Source organism: Crocodylus siamensis, chromosome 6, assembly GCF_052110815.1.
Source record: "Crocodylus siamensis isolate JL-2025a chromosome 6, ASM5211081v1, whole genome shotgun sequence".
In the NCBI taxonomy this organism is placed as follows: Eukaryota; Metazoa; Chordata; order Crocodylia; family Crocodylidae; genus Crocodylus; species Crocodylus siamensis.
The window spans coordinates 14,150,640-14,161,559 of NC_143400.1; the positions used below are offsets into that span (position 1 = coordinate 14,150,640).

At 52.3% G+C, this 10,920-nt stretch overlaps 1 protein-coding gene across 3 annotated transcripts; it reads left to right on the forward strand.

Annotated features, from left to right (window-relative positions):
- Positions 1 to 1,872: 1,872 nt before the first annotated feature.
- Positions 1,873 to 10,636, forward strand: POLR3GL (RNA polymerase III subunit GL). 3 transcript variants are annotated; one of them, XM_090053682.1, is made up of 8 exons: positions 1,873 to 1,990; positions 3,158 to 3,338; positions 4,029 to 4,158; positions 5,502 to 5,570; positions 6,231 to 6,287; positions 6,557 to 6,630; positions 6,830 to 6,943; positions 7,834 to 10,636. In XM_090053682.1, exons 2-8 carry the CDS (start codon positions 3,216 to 3,218, stop codon positions 7,918 to 7,920), a joined length of 654 nt encoding a protein of 217 aa, XP_089909808.1. In that variant the 5' UTR covers positions 1,873 to 1,990; positions 3,158 to 3,215; the 3' UTR covers positions 7,921 to 10,636. The 3 variants fall into 3 exon arrangements, with proteins under 3 accessions (XP_089909808.1, XP_089909807.1, XP_089909809.1); XM_090053681.1 differs by having other exon boundaries at positions 1,909 to 2,338; XM_090053683.1 differs by lacking the exon at positions 1,873 to 1,990 and adding an exon at positions 2,386 to 2,867.
- The last annotated feature ends 284 nt before the right edge of the window (positions 10,637 to 10,920 follow it).

Here is a 10,920-nt window from a genome sequence, read left to right on the forward strand (position 1 = left end):
TTTGCTTCGGCACTGACCCCAACACAGCCAATATGAAGGGCAACCTCCTAATTGCTCTGATCTCAATACAAAGCTTTGCCACAGACTTTAGCAGAGTCAGGACTTCACCCACAGCTATTTCAGGGGCTGGAGCTCCATGTCACCCCACGACTCTGGGAGGGTCTTGGTGGAAAGGATCAAGGTGAGTGTACTGGTGTTCTTCTCCTGCTGCTCTCTCCTTGGTGAGCCTATTCCCTCCTCAGCTGCCTGGTGATGGGAAGTTGCAGCAGAGGGAACAGAAGAGGCCAGGGGCCCTTGGTTATCTGCAGCAGGAGATAGTTTAGCCTCCCCTTGATTCCCCAGGTAAAAATACCTGCAGCCTTCCTGGGCTCATCTCGTGGGGTTACCCATTAACCCTTTGCTCGAGATGGCAGTGCACTAACAGGCCGAGGCCTCCTGCTAACTGGACAAGTATATTTGGGGGTGCAGTGCTGGCCAGCAGTGCTCCACACCCCCTGTTCTCCCAGCCCCGGGTTCCCTGCATGCACACCTTCATCGATGGCTCTCCATCCCAGCCCCAAGGCCTTTGCAGGCAGGCAGAAGCAAGACAGCAGGGAGCTCAGCAATCAGAGGAAGAGGGGGAGTGAAATTTCAGCAAAGAACAGGGCATATGGATGTGCCTTCCTGAAACCATCCCTCTCTCGGCTATTTATATCTGTGCAACTGTGAGCAGATCTGGCTCCCAAGATGCGTGTGTGTGAGTGTGCACAGAGGAAGAAGTTCTACCTTCTTTATCAGTGCTCAATATTAGCAGGAACAGAATGGCCTCCTGCATCAGACCGGAGGCCCTTCCAGCCCAGTCTCCTGTCTCCAAAAGCAGCAAGTAATTAATGCTTTAAAGAATCTGGGAACTAGCATGTAGGTAGCGATACACCTCCAGCCTGACCTTCCCAGCCACCACTGGCAGGATGCATGTATGTACATCCCCAACTGCTGTGTGTAATAGCCCCTGATGGACCTGGTGACCATGCATTTGTCCAATTCAGCGGTCCTCATTCTTTTTTAGACTTGAGGCACACTTCAGAAAACGTCAGCTCCGAGTCTTCGCTTGATTTTTGACGACAGAAAAATCCCGGAGCAATTCCTTTGTTGCAAAGACCGCGGCAGCTCCGAACGCTCTTTGAAATCTCTTGGGTTTCCTCTTGCAAATCGCCTGCACGCACCTAAGGGCACTAACGTGGTGCGGCGCCCACAGCACCTCCACAAGGCTCTCAAGGCACCCCGGGCACCGCAGTGCCCTGGCTGAGAATCACCGGTCCCATCTCACGCGGGATTTTTCTGTCTCGGCCCTACCCTGCAGCCACAGGAGCCTCGGGGTCCATCAGGGTGTAATGGCCGATTCAGGGGGAGCTCCCTTTCCTTGGGGCTGCCCTGGCCTAGAGGGGGAGCAGCCGGTTTCTTCCACTCCACAGCTGGCTTTGCACCCCCACAGCAGACCTTACCTACATATGTACCTCCCCCCCAAGCCAGCAGGGACACATCTAGAAACCTCCACAGTCAAACTCACCAGGGACTGGGACACTTTTTTTTTTTTCCTGTTTTTTTGCACTGGTCCTGGAAGCACTGCAATACCAGGTCACTGCATGGAGTGGAGGGAGCACGCTCCGGTTCCACCACCCAGTACCAGAAAGAATCTGCTCAATATAGACCTCCTATGGAGGACATATCAGAGACAATTACCCTGGGGAGCTCGCCTACGTGGTCACGCTGCTTCCCCACGCCCAAGCCAACAGGCGGACACCCCCAGACGTAAAAGACCCCATCCTTCCCCCTTCCGCATTTATAGACCTTTCCTGCGCCTCCGCCCCGCCCTCTCCTGTTACGTCACCCGAATGGCCACGGCGCGCACCAGTGAGCGGCCGCCGGGCCGGGCCGGCCCCGCCCCTTGGAAGGCGCCGTATAGCCGGCGCGCTGCGGCCACGTGCGGAGCGGGCTGGGTCGGGCCGGGCAGGTAACGCGCGGTTCGGTTGGGCCCGGCCCGGCGGCCCAGTGGCAGCGCCGCGACCCCGGGGCCGGGGCCGGGGCCGGGGCCGGGGCCTGCTCCGTGCAGCCCGCGCTGGGCCTGCCGCGCGCGGGGCGCTGCGGGCACGCACCCGGCTCGGAGCCTGCGCTGGGGTCCCAGCTCGGCCCCGGGGGCCCTCCTCCGGTTACACGCTCACGTTCTCCTGTCGGGACCCAGGAGGAGGACAGCGGCGTGGAGGCCCAGGGAAGGGCGGGGGGGCTCTGCGTCAGATGGGCACGTCCCGGGCCCCTGGGCGTTGCTGCTTGCCCCCTGGCCCTTTCTGCTACGCGGGTCAAGGTGATTCTGAGCCTCCCCCGGAGGCTGGGGGTGGGGACTGGGCTGTCCCAGCGCTCCCGCAGGCACCAGACCCGGAGGGTCCTGGCTAGAGGCTCTCGCTCCACTGCTTGGGGGCAGACTGATGCTGCATTGGGGTTAGGAAGGGATTTTACCCCCTAGTCAGATTGGGATAGACTGGGGGGGGGTAGCTTTCTCTGTAGCAGGGGCATGGGTTCCCTGGAGCATATATTGTCCGCAGCTCACAGAAGCAGGATGTCGGCGGCCGTGGTTCCCTGCTTCCCCTGTGGCAGTTTCAGGTGTCATGTCTGTTGTGTCAGGGTGGACGGTGGCCTTACATAGCATTTAGATGATGGATGTGTCCGGGTTGAGTTAGGACAGGGCGATCCTGCCTCACTAGGTTCCAGCCCCCCTGCTCTGGGATTATATGACAACCCCCCTGGAGAGGTGGAGCATGGGTTGGAGACATCTCGCCCTTCCCAGGCTACCCCATGTGAACAGAGCAGCTCTTGCAGGCCTGGGAGTAGAGCAGGTAGGACGCCCCGGGAAGGGGATTTTCAGCATAGCAGGAGGAGGAAGGGGGGTGGTGTGGAGGAAGCCAGGCTGAGGGGGGGCTTGAAATAGGCTGGTATGAGTCCCTGTGTTTGCATCTTACAGCCCTAAAGGGGAGGATGAGAGATTCCTTGGGGTAGTTTATGGCCAACTCTGTACACTGGCCGCATGTTATGCCGGGGGTCTCGCCTCCCGCCCTGGGATGGGGGTTTGATGTGGGCGATGGGCCTTAGGAGGGTTCCCATGGGCTCTCTTTCTCTGCCCCTGCAGGCCTCGGCTGTGTTGGATCCCAGCTCTCTTATGTCTGCTTTGCCTCTGCCAGTGCATCATGGCAGGACGGGGCGGCAGAGGGCGGGGGCGGGGCCAGATGACCTTCAATGTGGAAGCTGTGGGCATCGGGAAGGGAGAATCGCTGCCTCCCTCGACCCTCCAGCCGTCACCGCTCTTCCCGGTGAGGTCCCCTTCTGCGTGGGGAGGAACAGCAGGTGGGAGCTGAGGCTGTGGGAACCCTGCAACCCCTAGTTTTCCCTGCTGAATATGCCAGCACTATGTCTTGGACTGCGACATGTCCTTAGGCGGTGGAACAGAGACCCAGCAAACTCAGTCCAAGCCCCCAGGGTGAAGCAACATTAGAATTCAAGACATTATTTACACTCCTGCAACAGAACTACACTATTTTTCATGGATATATTTCCCCCCCCCCCCCCGAAGTATGCCATTTTCCTGGATACTATCACACATCTGAGAACCTCAGGGCATTATAGTCCAAGCAACTCGGTGCCCCTTTCACAGGGGATGAGATTGCAGGTAGCTTTCTAAGCAGCCTATGGTAAGGCTTGAACTCAGGCCTTCAGAGTAATAGCAAGCTGTTTTAGCCACTCTGCCACTGCATCCCTCTGTACAGATGTGTGCTTGCTCACAAATACATGCACGCATCTCTGTGCATAAATGGTGGTCTCAAGGCAAAATCCTGACTCCTAACCCCTACCTGCAAACTAGAGTGTTTTAAGAGCCTAGTCTAAATTTCACCCTCTAAGGATGCCAGGTCCCTGATTTTGTAAGAGCACTGTGGCTATTAGAGTCCCAACTATGACCTGTTTTATCAGTGAATAACCATGTCCCTCGCTTCTGGTCCCTGCAGCCCATGGAGTACAGGCCAGTGCCTTTGCAGACGGGTGAGGAGGTGGAGTACATGCTGGCCCTAAAGCAAGAGCTGAGAGGAGCCATGAAGAACCTGCCATATTTTGTTAAGCCGGCTGCCCCCAAGAAAGGTACTGGTGGCAATTCTCGTTTAGATGGGGGTAGCTCATCTAAGGGGGCAGACTACATGTTTGCTGTGGAGTAAATTCACTTCGTCGTAGGAATAGAGCAAGCTTGAAATCTTAAGTTATGCTGAAGTCCATTTCTGGTCCAGAAGGCAATGGTGTCCAATGGCTAGAAATCAGGCTAGAAGTGCAGGACACCTGGGTTTTCTCCCTGCCTCTTCTCTTTTGGGTGACTTCAAGCAGGTCACTTCTGTGCCTCAGTTGTCCCATCTGTGAAACGGGTAATGATATGGACACCTCCCCCACCGTCCTGGAAAGTAATCTGGGGAAGTAAGTATCTCCTGTAGATGCGCCCAGAGAGATTCAGCGTATGCACCCAGTCTACACACAATTTATACAACTCGCACGATAACCATGTGCAGATAAAAGCAATATCTATTCTACAAACACACTCCCCACTCAGACAACGCACAGCACTACAGGCAACACACAATATTAAAACACACCATGCCTGATGTACTAATGGAAAGAGCTATGGATTTGTTATCACAGCACCACTTTGGTAGTGCAGAGGGACCACAAATATAAATTGGAGCCTATTCAATTCGTTACATTGTTTGTTTCCCTTTTGCTTTGTTCATCTCTGTTACTATGTAGGGGTCCAGCTACTCTCAGTTACCAGGAAATTGTTTTGTGATGCTTACTCACTATCCCATGTGCTTTTGCAGGGCAGCTTTATTAATAAGAATATTATTAATAATATCAACCACCACTTTATTAAGCATCTTTACTCCATAGTTCTCAAAGTACTTTAGGATCAAAGTTAGCTTCACCATCCCCATTTTACAGAGGGGAAACTGAGAAACAGAGAGGGGAAGGCACTCGGCCATGCTTCTGACTTGCCTGTCAAGTCAGTGGCAGAGAATCCCTGTCTCTTGAGTCCCAAACGAGTGCTTTATCCATTGGCTTAAACTGCCTGTCTTGACTCTTTTACGTTCCCAGACTCCAGCCATAACCCTGATCTACTCCTGAAAATTCCAGCTGCCTGTGGTGTGATTTTTTTTTTTTTTTTTTAAGGGATATAGTTGAACTGTTCCAGCCTCTGGTGTGGACATAGTTACACTGTTTTAAAGCTGCTTTCTATGAGTATCAGTTATTCTGCTTCCCATGCAAGATGTCAGTGCTTCTATAGTAGTATACATTTGTCTGCTTTATCCTGGGTTAGCACCTGAGTGCAACTTGTACATCCACTAAGTGAGCTGTGAAGGTAGCTGAGACTCCATGCCCATGGATGTGGCTTTTCCTATGTCGTGTTTGCCCCTGAGCTCTGCTTGTGTGTTTCTTTTCAGACATTGAGCGCTACTCGGATAAGTACCAGACATCTGGCCCCATTGATAACGCTATTGACTGGAACCCAGGTGCGCGAGGGATATTGTGCAGCCCAGCCCTTGCTCCACTTGCAGATATGCTCATGAGTCCCCAAGGCTTACATCTCTCTAAAACAGCATTGGAGATAGTAGTATGTCAGGATATTGGTGGGGAGACTGGAGAGCAGCACAAAGAGTAGAGAGTATGGTTCTTGTAGACCTGCAGAACACCACACCCTGGTATCTTGTTGGGGTGAGAGCACAGAGGGGTGCTAATAGTCATTCCTTGTTTAGGAAACACACTCACAGTTACAATGGGTGGAGGAATGATTTTTTTGTGGATGGATGGATGAATGTGTATGAAGTTTGTATAGATGGGATGGATGGATGGATGAATACATACATGAAAGGATACTTATGTGGATGAATGCATATAGAGATTGATCAATGGGTTGGATGGGGGGATAGATATAAACAGATAAATACAGATGGGATGGGCAGATTGGCTGGATGGGAGGATGAGTGCCTATGGGAGAGAAGGATGTGCTGCTTTGGGGTATCAGCACAAAGGTGTCAGGAGGAAGCTTCTGTTTTGGGTGGGTTGTGCCACTATTGTCCACTGGAGAGATCTGTCCAGCGTGACAAAGAGAGGCTGCTGGTGTAGCTGCATCCTGTGTCTGACCCAGCCTACCTCCTTTTTTGCCCTTGCAGACTGGAGGCAGCTGCCCCAGGAGCTAAAGATCCGCGTCAGAAAGCTCCGGAAAGGCAGTAAGTATTAAAGAAAATAATTACCGCAGGTGGTGCAGCAGGGCAGGGCTGGAAGCAGATCCTGGGTCTCCTGGGCCAGTGGCCATATTCAGTCAGTCACACAAACTATCAGGGAGGGTGTACGAGTTTGGCTTGGGAAGCCTGTGGGGGTAGAATATGTACATCCACTGTGATACATGAAAGTAGCCCCTTCCCTCCACCCTGTCCTTTCCCCCAATATCTACCCCGTGTCTGGCTGGGCTATAACATTCTCCCTTCCTGTGATGTAGGAACCACCATCGTGATCCCCAAAGGCAAACAACGGGTCTCAGTGGACAAGGAGGAAACCATTAAGAAACTTGAGGTAACAACTTTTCCCTTCTCCAGCTCCCTGATCACAGCAACAGCAAGTGTCTGCAGTGGCGTACTCCTAGTTTGGGAAAAGATCTACACTGTGCCTCACTCCTTGCTCTGGAGCAGCATTGAGCTGGGGTGAGGCTGAATGGTACCTGCATTCAGGTACCCGCCTGGCTGTGGGTCACACTGTTTTTATGACTCCCCAGACCTTGGAGAAGAAGGAAGAGGAAGTAACTTCAGAAGAAGAGGAGGAGAAAGAGGAAGGGGAGGAGGGGAAGGAGGAGGAGGAAGAAGAGTATGACGAGGAGGAGCATGAAGAGGTAAGACACCTGTCTCAGGCCTGACTGGACACTTTCAGATGGACTTTTCATACAAGAAACCCGGTTTGTTCCTGTACGTGCTTGCAGAGACCACAGGGGCAGGGCCCTTTGCTTCCATGGAAAAGGGTGTCTGGAGGACTGAGTGGGGTGGATCTGATTCCAGTAAGCAAGCATCCCCTTGTGCCAGGTGGCCCTAGTGCCTACAGCAGGGGTAGGTAACCTTTTTTGGCCGAAGTGCTGAAAAAACCGCAATGTCTACCTTGGAAGGTGCCAGAGTGCCAACATGCTGGAGCCCGGGGCAACTGTTTGCAGTCCCCCAGTTGCAGCCAGCCCATGGAGCCCAGGCTGCTCCTGGGCTCTGTGGCTGGGAGCAGCTGCTTAGAGCCTGGGCTGGCGGTGGTGTGCCGAGCAAAATGGCCTTGCATGCCATGTGCATGTGCCAGGGGTTGGTTGCCGACCCCTGGGCTACAGTGAAGCTAGGGACTGGGTGAGCCCCGGGGACTGGTTGCTCTGCCTTTCATTGTTTAGAAGTGAGTCCCCGTGAGGCAGGAGTGAAACCTGTGGACGGAGGCCAGCACAAGAAGCTATTGCCTGTTCTGTGGGGGATTCTCCAGGCTTGGGGTATCTATCTGATCCCTTTCCCAGTGTTGCCCTGCAGTGTCACAGCTAATTCCATTCTTCCACCTTAGTCCCCATTTTTCAGCATCGGGGATGTGTCGCCTCCTTTTGCTTCCTGTCTTAAACAGGAGGCAGCAGCTGCCATCTTCCACCCCAGAAGTGGCTGCATTGCACTGCAGGGGCTAGTATGGCACTCTTAGCTGCCTCAGCTGGGTCCATTGGCCTTTGCCTCCCCTCCACAGCTCAGCCTCTGTTTCCTCTGCATTCCCTAGGAGACAGATTACATTATGTCGTACTTTGACAATGGAGAGGACTTTGGAGCTGACAGTGATGACAACCTGGATGAGGCGACGTACTGAGAGGACCAGGATGCTCAGCCGCACACATGCACAGAGCACTTGGCTGCCTGGAGACATGGTCACCAGCCTTTTCCCACCCCACCAGGACTTGAGACACCTTCCCGGACCTACAACCTGTGCTGCGATGGTCCAAAGGGATGAGACCATCTCGGGGCTCACAAAAACCATGCCTTTCCTTCCCCTCCCAATCCCCACTGTTTCTCTTGCTGCAGTGGGGTCCTGGGTTCGGATCAGTGGCTGTGACAGAGCCCCACACTTCCTGCCTACGCGTCTTTGAAAGGATGGGCAGGGATGTTGAAATAGCAGAGCCGGGCACACGGTGCCCCTTTAGAGGACAATATATATTTCGCCTCTGGGTGACACTATTGATCCATTTTTCCAGCAAGTGTTGGGATGGGAAGCTGAGCAGAGTAGTGGCACTGGATAGAGAAACCATCTCGTGGCAAAATAAGCAGCATGTTGGCGTGGCAGCCTGCTTGCCACCACCCTCGTCCAGCTGAGTTATAGATCCTGACCAGCCTCCTGGGGTGTGCATTTTCATCTTGTCAGCCTCAGGAGAGAATGTAACCAGTTCTGAGATGTAGCCAGGGGCAGAAGAAGCTCCCTTCCTGTCCCATCTCTTTATTCTGTGCTGCAGCACTTGCACCAGTGCAAACAGTGATGTATGGTCATACACATGGTTACTAAGTGAGTAGTGTCTTGTACTAGGTGTTAAAGAGCTGCATAAGCTGCATGGAGAATGCAGCTCCAGAGAGGGGTGTTTAAAGTATGGGGTTTATTCTGCTTCAGACCCCAGATGGTGCCTGGCCTCCCCTCACCCAGGGACATCACCAGCTGACTTAGAGAAATGACACTGTCACATGCTTCCAAAGGCCATCTTTGGATGGGATCTCCCCTGCTTCTCAGCCCTGGGCTTTGGACCAAACTGCATCTTGTTTGTAAAGTTTTAACATTCTTGGTTTCTACTGTCACTTTAAAACATTTTAATGCTGAGGGTAGAAACAGAAGGATCCTCCCACCCCCTTAATAATCTGTTCACTGTTTGAGGATGATTGCTCTAATATACACCCCCCATCCCGTCACTGTGGGCTGAGCCCAGCTGGGTGAGGGGGTGTCTTGAGGGAACAGGGGTAGTGGGTGCCCCCCCAGAATTGTGTGTGTGTTGTGTTTGGTTATGGGGATGTGTGTGTACATGTTTTGGGGGGGTGCACCTGAACTTCTCTCTGTAGGGTTGTTATGCTTGTACGCAGCAAGGGCATGGTGTGTTTTTATATTGTGTGTTGCCTGTAGTGCTGTGTTGTCTGAGTGGGGAGTGTGTTTGTAGAATAGATGCTGCTTTTATCCGCATGTGGTTGTGCGTGCGAGTTGTATAAATTGTGAGTAGATTGGTTGCATATGTTGAATCTCTCTGGGTGCGTCTACCAGAGATGCTTATTGCACATTAGTCTTAACAACACTGTGCAGTAGTGTGACTGTTAAAAACCATGGTAATAGCTTACTGCGCAGTGTTTTTAGGCCATCATGCAGTAGGCATCACAAAATAACCAACCATCGGCTCTACAGCCCAGCAACTCTAGTTACTGCTCATTAGTTAGTACTTTATTAAGCAAGTGCTAAACTAAATGTGCGGTATCTAAGGCTCATTAATGAATGTGGAGACATGCCCTCTGGTATGTATTTGTTGGCTACACACTTCAGATGTCCATGTGGCGTTGTTTTGTGTTTGGGTGTGTGCTTGTGCATTGTGCGGGGATGTTGGTTGTGTGGATGTGTGTTGTGCATGGCAGTGTGGGCGTGCATGTGCAGTATGCTTGCCTTTCTGAATACGTGCAGGTGTGTGTGTACTCCAGGGCTAGGCTGAAACCCGACAAACCACCAGCTCTCTTGTTCTTTCCATTCTGTAGGTTCTTAACAACCTAACAGGTGATGCTTGCTTGCTGTGCATCTGTGATTTTGCAGAGAGGACTCCCAATATGCCTAGTCCTGAAGAGCCTTGTAGCAGAGTCAAGGCCTCAGGTACCCAGCCAGCTGGCATTCCAGGTGTTCACCATCCTATCCATCCATACTCCTTCAGCTGAGCTGGAGGGAGCTGTGAGTTTGGAGGGGATGGGGACAGGATTAGGCACCAGCAAAGCCCATTCTGCCCCCTTGTCTCCCACAACTGTGGGAGTCTCCCTGTTCACATGCTGAGGTGATTGCACCTGCATCTGACCGCATATACGTGATGTATGCATGCATTCATGGCTGAAAACATGAGTGCGACTTACTGCAACCATTTGTGCATGTGAGTGTCTGTTCACATATGCGTGCCCATGGCCATGTGTTCATGCACATGTGTACCTGAATGTGGTTGCACATGTGAGTGTACTTTTGTTGATATGCAGATGTTGCACACATGCTTCATTCTGTGCTTGTGCAGGCATCTCTTTTCAGATGTGATTCTGTGTCTCGTTCACGCATCTGTGTCTGCATTCACACATGCGTGTGACTTCGTACATGTGTGACTGCTCATTCAGTATCTGAGCACAGCTGCCAGGGCAAACTCGCCAACTGGAAGCAACACACTTGAGCCTCTGGTATCAGTGAGTGTCTGCTCTTTCGAAGCTCTTGGTACAGATACTCAACAATCACTGCTGTTTGGTTGACTTGTGGCAGCTTTTTAACACTGTCCCTTTTTAAATGCATTGGTTGGAATAAAAGGACCTGTCTGTTTCTACCCGGTCTCATTCTGTCCATTCAGACCTACCAGCATCTTTCCCCAACCTCCCTCAGTTGGTGGGGGGCTTCATTACAGGTACGTTATGCCTAGTTGTGCCACTGACCCAAGGCAAGTTGTGGTCTCGGTCTGTACCTCAATTTCCCTCCCATTCTTGCTCTGTCTAGAACAGCTGTTTTCAACCTTTTTGCATTTGCAGACCCCTAAGAAATTTGAAACGCAGGTGTGGACCCCTTTGAATATCAGGTGTGGGTATTCACATACTTTTGATTCATCACAGTCAT